This window comes from Megalops cyprinoides, chromosome 1 (genome assembly GCF_013368585.1).
Source record: "Megalops cyprinoides isolate fMegCyp1 chromosome 1, fMegCyp1.pri, whole genome shotgun sequence".
Lineage (NCBI taxonomy): Eukaryota > Metazoa > Chordata > Actinopteri > Elopiformes > Megalopidae > Megalops > Megalops cyprinoides.
In genome coordinates, this window is record NC_050583.1 from 49,195,894 (window position 1) to 49,214,453 (window position 18,560).

Below are 18,560 nucleotides of genomic sequence, written 5' to 3' on the forward strand. Positions count from 1 at the left end.
CTGTGTTCAGACTTCCCCTGAGCTGACACATGTTCTTTCACAGCCTCTCCCAGGTGGCTGATGGCAAAATGGCACTAATACACAAACTCTGTGCTGGATGTTTCATGTTGGTTTAAACAGTCACTGTGCCTCTAATGTAACACTGGTAAGATCTGTTCATTTGGGAGAAAAAAACTTCTTAAAAAGACAAAATATTTTCTCACAGCCGTCTAAAAATAAGAATGTATATGACTGATTTTCTTAAACATTTTCCCCTTGGAGAATAACTTGGATGACTTGGAGGGGCCATAATTACAAGATTGAACAAATGAGATATGTCCCCAGATGATAAAAATGTATATGCCCAAAAATATGTATGTTTGAAGATTTTCCTTTTTTTATAATTAGGAAACAGGCAAAAGTATACTGTATAACAGAATAGATTGGGTCATCACTGTTTCTTCACAGAACAGTCAGAAAACCAGGTACTTCCAGTACACTCTTATGCTAAGATGAATCTTCAAATAACATTGTGCTTCTCTGTTATCGTCTCTAGTGTACTAACCGCATACAAGGACAGGTGGAGTCCGGGGGTGAGGGTGGGGGTGTGAGAGACAGGTTCACTGGAAAAATACTCCCTTGCTGAGAAATGTGAACAGCTGTGACTTCATCCCAATGACATCTGAGGCATAACTCCATTCTTCTCCTTTGCGATTCGGCCTTTAGTTTGAATGGCATGGTATTTTCTTTTATTTCAAAATGAAAATGAATGTGCGTGACTAACCTCTGACAAAATACAAGTATAAAATGGGGAGTTTTAAAACAAACTGGATTCCTCAATTAACCTGTAGATTCAGGCAGCAGATTGCAATGTCTTCTACAAAAACGCTCTGCAGCTGACTGCGCGTGGTGACTGTAGGGGGAGTTTCGGCTGTGCAAGAGAGGTTCTGTGTAACTGCGTTTCCATGGTTAAACATGTGACTCCTCACCAGTGATCGCAGGGCCCTCACACTCTACAGCCACCAGCTCTTCACCACACACTACATTCCCCTGCAGCTTCTACCTCATTAACTTTAACAGCGCATTAACGTTCACTTTTGTAACACTGTTTTACCTGGTGTCAGATTACCTCATCAGTGCTATCATGAGGTTATAATAGCCACAGCGGGCTAATTAAAAGGTTTAGAGGGGAGAGGAAACCGTGCGGTATATGGTGCGGTATATGGGTGGATCCCTGTAGGAGCTGCAAAAGACTCACTGTGGGAAGTGAGCTGTTGGGAAACTCATCTGGGGGGCCAGACCCTAGTGTGAGATAGTATACAATCATGTAAGGGAGGTGTATCATAGTGTGAACTAACACAGGCTCATCTGAGTGGCAATCTAGAGAAGGGTAAGGTGTACTCGCTCAAGGTTGGGGAACTTAGTGTGAACTATGAGCGAACACAGACTCATCATGGAGGGACAGACCCCAGTATGAGCTAACACAGACTCATCCTGGAGGGACAGACCCCAGTATGAGCTAACGCAGACTCCTCTGAGAGAAGCAGATCCCAGTGTGAGCTAATGCACTCATCTTGCTGATTCTCCAGAGGCTCCGCCCAATCCCTTTCTGTCTCCACCCCTCTATTTCCAATGCCTGTCTCCATGGCACCCAGGAAAGGGATCAGTCATATGACCTTTCAGAGGAGGCTGAACCTCCAGTCTGGGGCGTTGGGGAATTGGGAGCTATTTCTGGGGCTTAGCAGGGCGGTGGTGGTAATTGGGGGGGGTTATCTCTTTGATTTTCGGGTCTGTGGTGAGTGATGTTAGCAGGCCTCCAGAGCTGCTTTCCCCACATCCCGCCAGACTGCTCCGTTACCACGTCCTCCTATCTGTTTTGTGGATGCAATGTGATACCACTGTCGTTCCCCTCTGGGTCAGAGAGAGGGTTATCTTACTCCTCTGCTTCCTCCCTCTTTAATTACTGTTTTAGAGGTCACCGTCCTCCCAGAGAACCTCGAGTGACGCAGAGGGCTTTTTTCAGTACGAGTCCACTCCTGACACCCCCCCCCCACCCCGCAAGCCCGACTCAGATTTCAGTGGCGGTGATCTCCTCGAAGCGGATCTCGTTGCCGGGCCCATCAGCCTCCTCCAGGTCACGGGCCTCCAGCTCCAGGCTGAGCTCCCGCATCACGCGCTCCAGCTCCCGGTTGCGGCGGTACATCTGCACGTAGTTTTGCTGCAGCTGCTTCTGGTAGCGGATCACCTTCTCCTTCTCCTCCTGCCACACGCGCCGCTCGTCCTCAAAGGCCTCGGCCTGCTCCTCGCCCCGCCGCCGCTCCGCCGCCAGCTCCACCCGCAGACGCTCCACCTGCTGCCGCAGGCCGTGGAGACTGTCGCCACCACCGCCCTGGCGCTGGGCCTTCGCCTCATCGCTCTCGTAGGCCAACAGCTGCTCCTCCCCTGGGTAGGAGGAGGTTAACCCCAAGCCCCGCCCATGGGGCAGGCACATGCCACTGGGGGCGGGGTAAACACAAGCAGCTCCTCCTCCTCCCTGGCCAATGGGAGCGCTGAGGGCCTCCCGGAGGCGGGCGGACTCCTCCTCCAGCCGGCCCACCTTCTCGCGCAGCAGCTCGGCCTCGCTCTTGCGGCGCTGCAGCTCGTTCTCGCACACCTCCAGCTCCAGGGTACGCGTGCGGGCGGCCGCGTGCGCCTCCTGGGCGCGGGCTTGGCCGGCCTGCAGCTCCGCCCGGGCCTCCCGCAGCTGCGCCTTCAGCGCCACGATCTCACCCGTCCGCTGGCCCAGCTCCGCCTGCAGCTCCTTCAGCTGCTGCTTCAGCAGGGAGATCTCGCCTGATTTCTGACACCCCTGGGGGGGGGGGCAACACACACACACACACACACACACACACACACACACACACAGATATACACACACGCACACAAACACACACACACACAAACACAGACAATGCACACACACAAACCACAAGGGTTAGTGAGATACATTCGATAAAAACATTTAAATTTAGTTATAGGTCAAACATTCCTATCCAGTGTTCAAAATCTAGTGTCAAAGTGTAACAATAGCCTGAAGTAACCTAAAAGAAAAGGCCAGCTTTGAACTGCAGTAAAGTAAATACAGTTTGAAGAGGTTTGTCTTCAGTCTGTGGAGGAACACCACCACAAGACAGACAAGATAGTCACAGGAAAAACAGGATCTGTTGTAGGAGCAGTTTCAATAAACAAGGGCTCCTATAGCTCCCTATTCATCACTACTGAAACTTGGTCATGCAGCACTTTTGTTGACTTCTTATATGGCTTTTTGGTATGTGTTGCACTCTGCCTCACTTGTAAGTCGCTTTGGATAAAAGCGTCTGGCAAATGAATAAATGCAAATGCAGAGCTACTAAAGTTACCTGCGGTTCAACAAGTTCTCAAGATCCACACAGAGGATCGCTGAGAAGTTTCTCCTCACTCAAGTCAAAAATGTATTGTATGTAACCACATTCCTGTGAATATCAGAGAGCGGTAGCGAACGCCTTGTTTCTGTCCCTCCCACCACAGCTGAATTCTGGCTGGCCCATTCATCTCTTGCCCTCCCCCCCCGTCATGGACTGTCCCTCCCTCTGACCTGCGCTCCCCGCGCTCACCTCCCACTTGGTCTCCTCCAGGCGGGGCCCCAGCTGGGTCTGCTCGTGCTGGATGGTGGCGCAGCGGTCCTCCAGCACCTCTCGCTCCTGCAGCAGCTGGGAGAAGTCCTCCTGCAGCTTCTTCTTCTCCTGCTGCAGCTGCAGCACCTGCAGCTGGAGCACCTGCTGGGCCCGCACGGCCTTCTGGGACGCCTGCTTCATGCGGGTGGAGCAGCTATGCCGGAGCTCCTCCAGCTCCTGCTCACAGCGCTTCTGCTTCTCCTCGTACACCTACGGGGGGGGCGGGGGGGCGCAGTGAGCTACCACTTCTGTGTCTCTTAACACACAGAAACACACGCTCACACACACCTAAGCAAATACACATACTCACATGGACTTTCATATACATGTTCCTTCACACATGCACTCTCTCAGCTTCATTTAGACAAACATATATTACACATGTTCGTATGTAACTGTGTTTACCTGTGTATGTGTGTGTTTGTCAGAACGAGTGTGTTTGTGTGTGTGTACAGGAGAGTGTGTGTGTGTGTGTATGTGTGTGTGTGTGTGTGTGTGAGTGTGTGTGTTTGTGTGTGCATACAGGACTGTGTGTGTGTGTATATATGAGCATGTGTGTTTGTGTGTATATACTGACCTGGCAGATGGCGGCCTCGTTCTCGTCCAGGTTCTCCCTTAGCTGCTGCAGCTCCAGCTCCCTCTCCCTCAGCTTCTCCTCCAGGTCCCGCACCACAGCCTCGTACCCCTCTGCGGGGGCTGGGGACCGGCCGCACGACCCGCTGTCCGACAGCGGCTGGCCCCGCCCGCTCAGCGACCCTGTGCTCTTGCTGGAGGACGAACGGCCGCTGTCCGAGTTGGAGTGGCCGTGGCCATGCCCGGGCCCCTGCGTGGGCCTTGCAGGCTCCAGGTGGCCCCCGGGGGCCTCCCCCGGCCCCAGGCTGAACCCGGCACTGCTGTACGTGGGCAGGCTGGACAGGGAGTTGCGCCCCGAGTCCGACATAGTGCAAGACTGGCTGCCCCCGCCCGTGCGCCCCCCGCTGTAGGAGTTCCGCTTTTCGGAGGCACCCCCCGGCGAGCCCCCAGCTCCTGGCAGGAGGAGGTTGAGGCTGCCCTGGCTCTCTGACAGACTGCCCCCTGGCCGCGGAGACAGGTACTGCACCGAGTTGCGGTTCTTGGGGACCACAGGTTTGAAGGCTGTGGGTCGGATCAACGTCTTCTCCACATTCTGGGGGTAACAGAAGTAAAGTATTAAAAGTCAATAATGCGCAGCTGTATAAATGGATAACATGTAAAACATGTAAAATTGTAACCTCTTAACTACCTTAGTAAATATCCAACTGCATAAATGGATAAGGTAAATTATAACCTATAACCTATGTAAGTTGCTCTGGATAAGACCATCTGTTAAATGACAGTAACGTGATAACCAGCAATCCCTAATGACTGCACAGAAAAGAGCAAGAAAGTGAGTCACATAAACATATTACAATGGTAACATTTGCCACTACTTTACTTATGTGTTTATTACTCTAGCATTACTTACTGATATAAATCAGAGAAAAATCTTCCTAATACTTAATACTTAATATCTAACAATAATATCAATGTGGTGGCATAGTGCTAAGGAACAGGGCTTGTATCCAAAAGGTTGCTGGTTTGATTCCTGCTCGAGCATTGCTGCTGTACCTTTTGGCAGTTGCCTTGGTAACTATCCAGCTGTATATATGTAACACTATGTAACCTGTACTGTAACCTATGTAAGTCACTCTGGATAACAGCATCTGCTAAATGACAATAATGTAATGTAATGTGGCACTACAGCACAGCAGTAAGGAACAGGGCTCTCAAGTCTAGTTACTCGTTCATTCTCCTGCTCTGCATTTGTACCCTCAAGCAAGGTACTTAACCTGAATTACTTCAGTAAATATCCCGTTGTTGAAAGGGATGAGATGTAAGCTTTGTAAGTCACTCTCAATAAGAGTGCCTGTTAGGCGAATAAATAATAACTTCTCTGTTCTTCACCCTCATTTAGGATCAATCAGAAAATACCAGCTGGAGAGAAAGCTGATTCTGCACTTCAACAGGCTGAAGGGCTGTTGGATGGGTCAGCAAGTAGCTGTTAATTTAGCTGTCTCTATAAGAAGAGAATGAAATGCCCCCTTCAATCAATAGGAACGAATGGGCAGTGATGAGGTCATGACCCCTGATGTGCCGGGGTGAAGACCATATCCATTACATTATAAAGCTATTGTCATTTTGCAGACGCTCTTATCCAGAGTGACTTACACAGTGCATCTGATAAAATGGCATGAAAAGTTGCACAAACAGGACACCACTAAGTACATATGTGGTTAGTGGTGTGGCGGTAGGGAGCAGGGATCATAGCTGAAGCAGCAGTGTGGTGTAGTGGCAAGGATCAGGGCTCGTAACCAAAAAGTTGCTGGTTCAAATTGCTGGCCCACTGCTATACCCTTGGGTAAGGTACTTAACCCACAATGTCCTTAGTGAATATCCAGCATTATAAATGGATAACATGCAAAAACTGTAACCTATGTAAGTCGCTCTAGATAAGAGAATGTGCTAAATAGCTACAATATAATATAATATATGAACAAGTGTCAGTGCCAAGCACAGTACTGAGATTACAAAAGCTTGCCTAGATTGACATATAAGTGCAAACCAATATGTAAAATGCACACCCACCTTCTCCAGTTTCCCGGACACAGGTACGAGTTTGGGAGGGGGCCCCCCAACGATGTTCCCGTTCAGGGTGCACCCCGCGGGGGCCTCCTCGGGGTCACTGCCGGGGGTGGCGGGAGCGGCGTGGTTGTCGTTCCAGTCCCCGGAGAAGCAGTCCTCGCCTGGGTGGGCGTAGCCGGCGTTGTCGTTCCCGGAGGGGGGCTGGGTCCGGGCAGGTGGTGCGGCGGTGGCAGCAGCGCCAGCGGTGACCAGGTGCTCCTGGGAGCCACCAGTGCGGAAGCAGGTGGCGGCTGGCGTGGGCCTACGGGGCTTGGCACCGAAGTGGCGCTCCTGGTAGGACCGGCCCGAGATCAGGCTGCTGACGGATCCCATGGCGCCCGGCTGGCCGGAGGGTGAGCGGGGTGAGGGGGCGGGGCCGGGGCGGAGCTGGGCGTCGAGGCCAGCAGTGTGGTGATCAGAGGGGACGGGCAGGGCCTGGAGCAGAGCCATGGCGGCCGTGCGCTACGCCCACACGATCTGCGGGGGGGGGGGGGACACGAGGGGGGGCAAGGGTTAGGGTCATACACATGCATACAGAGCCACTGGGCCCATGGTCAGGTCCCTACGACCTCAGTTCTGATAAGTATGGCAAAGATGAAGCAATTCAGGCCAGCTCTAATTCAGTAGCGTTTTACCAGAGCAGTGATTTCTGTAAGTAATCAACCACTCAGAGACCTCTTTCAGTACTGAACAGTGTGTGCGTGTATGCGAGTGTGTCATTTTGTGAGAGGGTGTATGCATGCATATGAAAGTGAAATGCCTGCATGCATATGTGTGCCGATGTGTTTGGTGCGAGGGTGTATATGGAATGAGTTGGAATGAGGTTGTGTGTGTGTGTGTGTGTGTGTGTGTGTGTGTGTGCGTGTGTGCGTGTGCGTGTGTGCGTGTACACTGTGAGGAAGGTGCAGGAACTCTGTATGAACTGAGCTGCTGAAGAATGAGGGTATTCATCACCTACAGGCGGCACAGGGCCGAAAGGAGACACACCGCATTGCCAGCCTAATCCCACACCCCACTGCAGCTTCACTTCAAACAGGCAGACTGAGCTCACATTCCCCTGGTCAAACTAAAGCAATCTGGGGGAGCTAAATCAAAAGCTAAAGCAATGTCTGGGGAGTGCTCAGTGCTCCCTCTCAGCTTCCCTGAGCTGCTCTTATTCTCATAGAAACTCCAGGCTCTTTTATGAGAGACCTGGCCAGTTGGCCACACACAGGCTCAGTCCCTGACATACAGACTATATCACGAGAGAGATAGCCGTCCTCCACTCATTCATGAGAGAGGGGCCCAGTCATGGACACACAGATTCAGTCATGAGAGCGCGGGTCAATCATAGGCTCGGTCATGAGATGGCCAGTCCTCCACACACAGACTCACTCATGACAGAGCTGGCCAACCATGCGGCCAGGTCAGCAGCTTTAAGCTCCTTGTGTGGGGGGCAGGGGGTGTGGCCTGTAGCCGGTTTTGGGTGCAATTCAAACTCTCAGCCCTTTCCTGCAGGCCGCCGCTCTCTTTTGTGCCCAGAACAAAAGCTCTGCTCTCACACATTCCAGCTTCTGCGGCATCTGAGGAAGGTGTGTGTGTGTGAGTGTGTGTGTGTGAGTGTGTGTGTGTGAGTGTGTGTGTGTATGTATCTGTGTGTGTGAGTGTGTGTGTGTATGTATCTGTGTGTGTGTGTGTGTGTGTGTGTGTGTGTGTGTGTGTGTATCTGAGTGTGAGTGTGTGTGTCTGTGTGTGTGTAGGCATGCATGTGAACATAGGTGTCCGTGTGCATGAATATGACTGCATGCCTGTATATGACTATTTCAGGCCATGCAACTATACACTCCCCACTGTGACCTCCTCCCTTCGGTATTTTTGCCTCTTCTCATTTATGGAAATTACAGCCATATGATCTGCAGCAGAGGGCACTAGGACTGTCTCCTTATCTGTGTCACTTCATACTGTTCCACTTTCCCAGAGTCTGCAACAGCCTAAATGCATAAGAAACTTACTTCAGATTCACGGCCACCATCAGCCACTTAAAAATCATACTTGTTTTTAGCATGTTGCTAGTTTTGTTTAATATTTACAGTACCAGTCAAAAGTTTGGACACACCTGGGGTGTCCAAACTTGGGTGAAAATGCTTCTTGAAGAATGCAAAGGTTTGGTCTCATGGATGGCTGTCCGTGGAGGCGGGGGGTGGGGTCAGGGAACTGTTCCCACGCCTTCATCGATCCGGGGAATGATTAACGAGGCGCAGGGGCGCTTTGAGGGGACCCTGCCGATACCAGATCGGGCCGCAGACGTCTCCAAGACTCGCCCCCTTCGCTTTCTCATGGCAGCAGAGAGGCAGGGTCAGCAGAACAGGATCAATAGCGGCCGATGGGGGATCAATAGGGATCACCTCGCCGTGGAGACCGCGGCTATGCCACCACAGCATAATCGGGGATAAAGCCATGGGGGGCCTCCGAGCCCGGGCCTGACCTCCGGTGACCCCCTGACCCCGACGGTGACATGCCGTAGTGGTTCGCTGACGCCCCTGCCTGGCAGGTTGCGGCGAGTGGCTTACCCCCCTCCCTGACCCTGCTGAAACCCATAAGCCCCTGCTTTTATTCCTGCTGATCAGGCCTGCAAATCCTAATGATAACTTCACCCCCAAGTTTAACAGCTCCAGCAGAGATGCTTTGTTTTTTTCCAGCAGGGGTGGATGTATGTTTAAACTGCAGTGGGCATTTACTCACAGCAGTGGTGCGTAGTCTCTTCTTAATGGCTCTCTTTCGGTCAGAACCTATTTAAAGCATTCTCATTTTATTTCACTGTGAATGGGCATGGAATTAAATTTGCGGGAATTTTCACACAGGCACCAGCAGAAGGCGCTCTTGTGCCTGATGATTAAATCCTGTTATGATAAGCAGGTCAGCCGCCATGGTGTCTCCAGGGAGGGATTACCCTGCTGGTTTGAATGAAGAGTGGAGCTTCGGAGAGCAGAGGGAAACTCACAGATTCCACACAGCGACCATCTCCATACCCACACACCCCTCCTTTCTGTGCCAGACCTTGCATACCAGGGCACTGTGTGCCAAGACACTCTATACCAGAGTACTCTGTGCCAACCATTGCTGTGCCAGAACACTCTGTACTAAGGGCTGTGCTCTGTGCTCAGGTTATACTCTGTGCCCAGGCTGTGCTCTATGGTGAAGTTATGCTATGTGCCTTGACTGTGCTCTGTGTAAAGTTATGCTCTGTGCCCAGGCTGTGCTCTATGGTAAAGTTATGTTCTATGGTCAGCCTGTGCTCTGTGGACAGGTTATGCTCTGTGCCACACTCTGTTGGGCTGGAAGGCCTGCTCTCACACCGGACATCCTACTGTGGGTCCCGAATGATTACAGTAACGCAGCTGAGATGGTCTGCAGTGGACTGTACAATTATCTCTCACACACACACAGTCTCACACACACACACACACACACACACACCAATAGAAAGTACACATACCAGGGCACACTATAATGTACGTTGAGAAAAACAGGAGACTCTGCGCTCCTGACCTTTGATCCATGCTGGAGAACACAGCCTTATTCCACTTTGGTGGAAACTCCTGTCTACCTCTCCCTCTCCTTCTCCCCCTCCCTCGCACCCCCTGTCCATTCCAGCATGCCCACTCCCTCCTGGGGGTCCAGACACACTCGTCAGACACAAAGCCTGCACTCTCCCACAGCGTGCCTTAACACAATCAGGGCTAATTATCCCAAATCTCATTTGCAAAGACAAATCCAGACGCCACTGCAATTTCACAGCCCTCATTTTGTCTTTACATTATTGGAGCCCATCTTTTCCACACACACACACACACACACACACACACACACACAGAAACACACACACGGAAACACACACATGGAAGCACACACACACACACACAGATACACATGCATCCACATACAAAGAGGAGCCCTGTGTGAAAATCTTCCAGTAATTTTCACAGACATTAACAGTTAACGTCTAACGTCTAACAATTAACAGTGTCTAGGATTAGAAACAGGTTCCTTCTGTAAGAGTCTGGCATGGAGAGGATGGGGCATGATCTGTGGCGAGCCAACGCCCAGGGGCATCCATGTGGGCATGTGATCAAAACTCACACTCAATAAATGAATGAGTTAGACACACTGTTTTGCCAAACCCTCCAGTGATAGTTAATCTTGTGTTTCAGCTGATTATAGTTACACTGAGAGTCTGTCTACACAGTGTGTGTAATATGCCAACAGAGACAGAGGGAGGAAGAGAGACAGAAAGACGGAGAGGCCAAGTAGAGCAAGTACTTGTGTGTGTGTGTGTGTGTTCATGTATATGCATGAATGAGTGTGTGAGTCTGTGTGTGTATGTGTGTATGTGTGTGTGTGTGTGTGTGTGTGTGTGTGTGTGTGTGTGTGTGTGTGTGGGGGGGGGGGGGGGGGGCTGCAGTGAGTTACAGGCAGAGGGGGAGTATACCGCAGCTGACAGCACTGAGTTTGCACTCTGTCTGAATGAGGGAGGGATGGGGACCAAAATAGGCCTCCCTGAAAGTTCAGGATCCACATGTTGCCAACAGAGTCATCCCGCACCCTCCCATCCCACACAGAGAACGCCATCTCAAACCTGCAGCCGAAACAACTCTCCACCATACAGCACTAAGGCCCAACCTTTCAAAAAATGGGACTTCAAGCAGTTGGAAAAGACTAATATCCTTTCCTCATATCTGTGCTCCTCATATCTCAGTTTCTAGTTCAGGCCAAACGGCTGAACAAACATCTGACAAACATCCCTTACACCTGATTGACCTCAACCTACTATTCCTTAACCTGCTGCCATGCCCATGTTCCATAACAGAGCAGGGCTCCCTGAGTGACCCACAGACAGAGGTGCGTAGTGATTATATTACATTATTGTCACTTAGTAGATGCTCTTATCCAGAGTGACTTATATAGGTTGCAGTTGTGAGAGCTGAGTTCCTTCTGTGTGATCATTTTGTACTCTTTGTTTCTACCTGCATGTATAAAACTTATACATAAAGATGTTATTCTTCACAAAGCCCTCTGTGTACTCTCCTGAAATGTTAAGGATGTTGTATCTTTCCTGAGCGGAGCAGATTATCTTGACTGGTTTCTGTCCTGTGTGGATCTAAGGAAGCACACAGGCCATGCCCGGTCAGCAATAGATATGGTTTCACCTGGCTCAAGTTTAAAAGAATGTTTTTTAGGGAGTTTTTCATTTTTAATTAACTGCTAACCAAAGAATATTTCAAACACAATTATAACTTTTGTGCCTGGATACTTCCTAGAAATGACGTATGCGCCTATCTGAGAGTTGCACGCCTTATCACCGCATAAAAATTGCGACGTACGCTACTGAAAGTTGGAATTGCTCTGACTTCTCTATGCGAGTTGTTGGATGACTTCTTCCCTGAGAGCTTTCAGAATAAACACGGAATAGTCTCACTGCACGCTGGCTCTGTTTCATCACTGAAGTTTCTTTCTAGAAGGTGAGATTAAGGATGAGGGTTAAGTCCCTTGCCCAAGGGTACAGCAGCAGGGAATCAAACCAGCAACCTTTCGGCTATGAGGCCTGGCTCCGTACCACTATGCTGCACTTCTGCCCCACTGTGTTGAACTCTCGGGTTCCAGTGGGATCATTGCCATATACTATACATTTTAGTAGCAGTCATTGTTTAACTGAAAAATCCACTACGCTACATTGCCGTAGTCTGACTGCAGTGCTGAGAGAGCCAGGTCCTCCAGCTACTCTCCACGATTTCTGTCTCTCTTTTTTTCCTTTCAGTCCTTTTTTTTCTTTTCACAACCAACTTGTACCACTTTCACATCAGTCTGTGTTTTGGTAGCTGTTGCCATGGTGCCGGAGGCGTACACCTTCTGAGCTGGAGAGAAGCCTAAGCATGGGGGTCGTTTATGGGCCGATGAGGGAGGCGGGGGGGTTTAGGGTCGATTGGGCGGGGGTGGGGGGATTTGGAGTGGGGGGGGGGCATTGGGCTCCTTAGCATCTCAAAGCATCTGGGCTGCATTAATTCCAGGGCGAAGCAGTATCCAGAATCCCACATACAAATCACGCCAGGACAAACGGGGGGCCTTGTTGGCGGCTGGCTCGCCCGCCTGGGGGTCTTTCAAGAGAGGGTGGCTGCAAATACTCCTGCCGTCAGAAGCAAGCGGGTGGCTTCTCCAGCACAATGTGGAAAAACCCCTGGGGAACCCCTGCCGCTCAGTGCCACACAGTGGGGGTTCTTGGCCTCAGGTCTGCATACACGCCACCCCATCCAGAGGCAGACAATTCGGGTGTTTCCCCTCGGGAACCCCCACCCTGGACACAGGGGGGAAGAGAACCCATCTCATTGGTGGTTGATCCCAACCAGCAGGTGGTCAGGAGAGAACCCTCTGCTCTGATTGGTCAGAGAGAGAAGCTTCTACAGCACCAGTCAAGTTCACTCCAATCGTTCCATTACAATCCATTTTTACTGTTGAAAAACTAGTGTATGGAATAGACGACGGCACAGGAGAGCTGTGGAAAATCACCAGGCCTAGACAGTTACTGCAAAGTAAGCGGTGCAATCTGGAATATTCTTGTGCCGAACCATTCACCCAAACTTGATACATCAATAAATTTTCAAAAATTTTGGAGCTCTTGATTAGTTCTCCAAACACTAAGGCTGGGTGCATATTCCCGAGGAAGGCAGGAGTGTTAAAGTCACCCAAATCAAAGGGGGTCGAACAACAGGCCCCACAAAGGCATGACAGAAAACCTGTGAAAGAGCCAGTGGAATCAAGGGGGAGAAAAGAGAGAGGGGGTACGGGCACAAACCCGAAATCTGTGTGGAGGCCCATGCCATCCAGATGCCAGCACTCCTGGCACCACTGCCACTTCCCAAATCTGGTTCTCATTACAGAGATATTCAAGATGCCTGCAGAACAGCATGAGGACGGCCTGAATCCCAACCTGCTAGCCAGGAATAACATGAGAATCTGCCCGAGTCTCTCTGCTTTCTCTCCATGTCTCTCTCTGAATATCTCTGTGAATCTCTCCTTCTCTCCTGGCTCTCTCAGTCTCCCTTCTCTCTTTTGACATCTCTTTCCTGTCCCTCTGTCTGTGTCTCTCTCTGTGCGTCAATCTCCTTAATTTGTCTGTCTCCCTCCTTCCCTCTCACTCTGCGTCTGTCCTCTCCTTCTTTGTCTATCTGTCTATCTCACTGCCCCCTCTGTGTCTCTCCGTTATATATCTATCCCCCTACACCCCCCCCCCCCCCCCCCCCCCCCGTCTCACTCCTCTCTCTCTGCATCACTGTTCTCTCTTTTGGCATCTCTCTTCTCTCTCTCTTTCTGTCCCTCTCTCTTTCCCTTCCTCTTCATGTCTCTCTCTCTCTCTCTGCGTCTCTTTCCTCTCTTTCAGAGTCTCTCTCTACCTCCTTTGTCTGTGGCAGGGAGCACACAGTGCAGCACATGCTTGTAGTCCTTTAGACTGCTGTCTCTCATTCAGTTTCTGATTTATTAGCACCCTTTCATGTTGGATCTGGTAAGATGGGAGGTGGAGCTGGGCAGCGTTGTGCTGGGTCAGGCCGAAGCGGCCATGGGGACAGCCAGAAAACATACAAGGAAGGGAACAGGTCTGGCAGACGCAGTAGTGTACTGCCTCAGTTAGAGATTGCATAATATTTGCTGACAGTGGATACATGGAATTCTAAGACTAAGTGTTATATTAAAGTGGCATATTAATGGCAAGCTGTACTCTGTCTGTGATGGAGAATATGTGAGAATGGCTCATTAGGGAAGCAGCATCTCTCTCAATGATGCCAACCAGTATACCAGGGATCCCTGGCTAATGGATACAATACAATATGGATACCTAAGCAATGATACAATCAGAATATATCTAAGAATTCACTTCAATACAATGTGATGTGATTAAATACGATACATGATACATATCGACACAATATGATCCAATATAACCTTAAAATGATTCTATACTTTGAAGGAAAAACTGTCTAAACACTTGTTTATTACATGTAGGATTATATGTAGCAAGTGTTCAAGTTTCATCCAAAATGCTGCATTAATATGGATAAAAATAAATACATAAAAAACAATGTGTATGAAGCAAACGAATCACGTGAGAATCAGTGTGAATCAACTCTCATGCGCAACACTGATACAGCTGTATCACTGCTTTTGTATTGATGCATCAATATGAATCATTACACCCCTACTGAGAGACTACTCCATTGATGACCCAAAGAACCCCAGTCAACCTAAACCCCATTTCAACAGGAAAATTCCAACTGTATCCTACTGCCAGGGACTCCCGGTCAAAGTCAACTAATGACACAGTCCAGACTCCAGCTAGCAGCGCCTGGACTATATGGCTCAGTCTTCAATGAATGAGCCATTTCGTAGCCCAAGTGTTAACATTATTAAGAGGTACCTGTCCTGTCTTTCAGTCTGTTGACTTACTGGATTTAATCAGCTGTCTGTCTCCCACTTTCTGGTCCCTCTGGTCCACTCACACCTCCGTTCACACGGTTGGAGACAGATTACAAACCTCACTGCATATCTGCCGTGATAGCATCACACAGGTGTGGGGGAAGAGCCCCTCTGTGTGCTGATTAACTTTTGTCTGGCAGGTCTGGGGCCTGATTCGGCCCAAAACCATACAACACCAAGCCAGATAAACATAGGTCTAAATAGCTGCACCTCTGCAGGAATCTGAAACAGGTAAATACACATGTGCGGGTGCGCACACACAGAAACATGCACACACGCACAGAAACACGAACTCATGTACGCAAAAACACACACATGCGCGCGCTCATACACACACATACACACAGACACCCCAACTCACACACGCAAACACACACACACACACACACACATACACACAAACAGTGAAGTGTGTGACAGGATATCCGAACGGCCATGTTTCGGGACACAGAACTCTCTCAGCAGCACTTGACTTTCCTCAGGTTCCGGTAGAGTAACTGTCACACTTCGCATTATCAGTCCCTCACCCAAAGGCACGTGCTCCAAACTTCTTACAGAGGTGACAGGCGACACCTCACGACACAGTGATAAAATGGAGATATGGGGCGATGACACGGTAACACAGTGACAGCTCTGCGTGGAGATGGTGCTCCTGGAACACAGGGTTGTTCCAAGGACCCTCCGAGTGGAGGGGGCGTGCCTTTAACCTATTTGCCAAATCAAAGCATGTCTGCCACCATTCCACTGTGACCATTGTGCATTGAATGGGGCACTCAATGGCTGTCCTAATTGGATATAAATCAATAAGCAAAGTAACAAAAATTAAACCAAGCTGTGAAATCACCGAGCAAGGAGCCAGTCATGTGGAAACAGCTAGGGTGGTGTGGAAGAAACCACTGACTATAGCCGAACAGCAGAAATGTCCTGTTGGTCAGCAGAAATCACCTGCTGGTAACTGCCCTTGCAAGCACCTATGCACTGCAATTTGATTTCTGCAAAGTCTGAATTTATTTTAGTCAGAATTGTACTGTGATATTTGACAGGAAGAGTTGCTAGCAGCAAATGACAAATGACCATTCAACAACATCATAAGATCTCAACAGCTGTTCCCTGGCAAACTGTTTCCTGTAAAACCAGCAAGTGAGAGGACCAGAGAATAAGAAAGACACAATGGCAACGGGAAACAAGCACCAGAGCCAAGACCATGGCAGACAGACACAGAGAAGGCGGAGCTTTGCGCCCTGTGGCCGGAACGCACGCAGTTACATAACACTACATAACCAGTTTCTAATCTCATGCGGTACACTGGCCTGGGCATCAGAAACACCGCAGAGGGAAATTCTGGCCCGACTTGGAGAGTGGGACAGGTCCACTCAACGAACACTTGCTCAGCCAAAAACGCATGCTGTGTGTTCTAGGATTAACCAAGGCCTTGACGTCTCTCATCACCTACCACCCCCCCCACCCATCCGAATCCCAGACGGGCGTGTGCGCTTCATCTGCCCCCCCCACCCTGCCAGCCAGAACTCACAGCCACCTGTCATCACTCCCCACCTGCTGATGAGGGCGTTGTTGGGGGGGGGGGGGGGGACGCTCGGTAGCTGTGGCGACTGAGAGATCCAGCACTCCGTGTCTCACGACTAAGTTCCCTGTTACCTCGAGTCAGTTCTATTTTAGGGAGGTGCCGCTAAATGGAACGTAACGAGGGAGTGGACTGCCCTCTTTCAGCGACACATTTCTGAAAGGCCTTCCCTGCAGATTGGAGAATGAGCTAACGTGAATACAACCATATTAAATATCAGCCACTGAGGAGGCTAACTGGCTTTAACAATAACGTTAAAGTGACAATGTTCACACTAGGACTGTTGCAGTGAAGACACTTTTTAGCTCTGGGGTGCCAGGGGGATAGAGAGACAAGGAAAGAGAAACAGAGGGAGAAAGAAACAGGTAAACCCAACAGAGAAAGCAATGTCTCCAACTGAGAAAGAACGATATGCATTTTAGCATTCAGCATTAACAAACTCAATTAAGGTTCCACAGAGGTGTAGCACTGTGGGCCAAGAGGAAAGGACAGAGGCAGGAAGGCAGAGCAGTACCCAGAGTAGAGCTCTTAGGCCTGGACAGAAACTCACCACTAAACCCAGGCTTCACTAATGAAACTAGGCCGCAGTGGAGCTCAAAAGTAAGGCCTCATAATCTACATGCTTTCTGAAGTAATACCGTAGAGCAGGTCTTTCTTGCACATGGCTTTAATCATCACCTTGCCATTAATCAAGAGCATCTTTACATCTCCATGGAGACATACAGAAAGCTGGCATAGTGTCCATAGCAACAAAATTATTCTGCACAATTTATACACTGCACAGTAACACACAGTGCACACAACCTACACACAACCTTATTAACACACAACCTTATTAACTTAATAACTCGTTCATGCTCTTGATGAATGATGCATCAAGAGGTATGAGGAAACCACTTAAAAAGCACCAAGTCCAGGATGAACCCTGAAAACCTGACAACAAAGCAAGAGTAAGCAGAGACGCCACGTGTAAGTTCAATCACTCTGGCACCTGAACACCGCAATAGGCCGGGTCAGAAACACCATGGTCAGTCCTCCGAGTCCCACGCTCGTACTAGGACAGATAAAACATTTATGAAGTCTGAGTCTGCGGGAGGCACCTCCTCTGGTCCCCGCAGTGTAAGCAGGGGGCGCTGGGACCAGCAGGCCAGCGCTGAAAGACTGGTCAGTGGCTCTGTTTAAAGCTGGACATCTGAGGCCAGGTGGAGCCCTCAGTGACCCCTCCCAATCTCACACACGCGCGCACACACACACACACACACACACACACACGCACACACACACACACACACACACACACACACACACACACACACATAGATACATACACAGGGGTTAACTGTTACGCATGGGCCCGTTTTAAAACCCTCCAGTGTTTTCTGAACACAGCACCACAAAGACGTCTTCATGACCTGACGCCCCACCTCTGCGGGCGGTGGTGTCGCCGGTGCTCTCCAGACGCCCGAAACCGTCAAAAATAGCCACTTCAGCTAACACCTTTTCACTGTGTTTACAGCCTGGGGGGAGGGCCCTCTGGTCAACAAATAATACCTCTATTGAGCGCAAACCCTGCCACTGCACGCTTTCTGCGACGGTTAGCCCGGAACATTCCAGTTCGTTCTATATTTAAGTCCTGGTTCCTCGACCGGAGTCGCTAATATTTAGGCCATTCAGTCAATTGAAATAAATAAGGAGTAGCAAGTAGCACAGACCGTCCCAAACATCCTCGAGAGCGGCTAAATCTGGTGACACATTTAATGGTTTGGAGCGGTCTCAGGGGGAGTTTACACCCGGACAGACCGTTTAAAAGGCTTTGTGAAACAGGACGCTATCTGAGAGCCCGGCTTGTGGTTTTTCCACCATGATGTCACGCGCTTTCGTACGTGTCTCGTCTTATCTCTGGTTTTAATTATCGCCTTCAGAAGAAGTTCTAATGTTAGCGTTTTGTTCTGTGGGGTCACAGCAGTGCCATAAAAAGGCACGTCTGCATAGCGATAGACCTAGTAATAGCATAATGTGTTTAGGAGCACAGACGCAGCAATTCCATTGATATTTGCAAGTGTTAAGCCCTGCACGATACCACACTGTTCGCACATCCTCACCACATCGCTGCAGCACCACATCAG

At 49.9% G+C, this 18,560-nt stretch overlaps 1 protein-coding gene across 2 annotated transcripts in view; it reads right to left on the reverse strand.

Moving 5' to 3' along the window:
* Positions 1–1,570: 1,570 nt before the first annotated feature.
* LOC118793244 (leucine zipper putative tumor suppressor 2 homolog) overlaps positions 1,571–18,560 on the reverse strand; it is a 57,637-nt gene continuing 40,647 nt past the window's right edge. For both annotated transcript variants that reach the window (XM_036551322.1, XM_036551331.1), the window contains 4 exons: positions 6,315–6,827; positions 4,249–4,836; positions 3,612–3,881; positions 1,571–2,827 (listed from right to left, as the gene is read on the reverse strand). In XM_036551322.1, the coding sequence (XP_036407215.1) occupies positions 2,048–2,827; positions 3,612–3,881; positions 4,249–4,836; positions 6,315–6,800 (2,124 nt within the window). In that variant the 5' untranslated portion in view covers positions 6,801–6,827 and the 3' untranslated portion in view covers positions 1,571–2,047. The remainder of the gene's footprint in view (positions 2,828–3,611; positions 3,882–4,248; positions 4,837–6,314; positions 6,828–18,560) is intronic.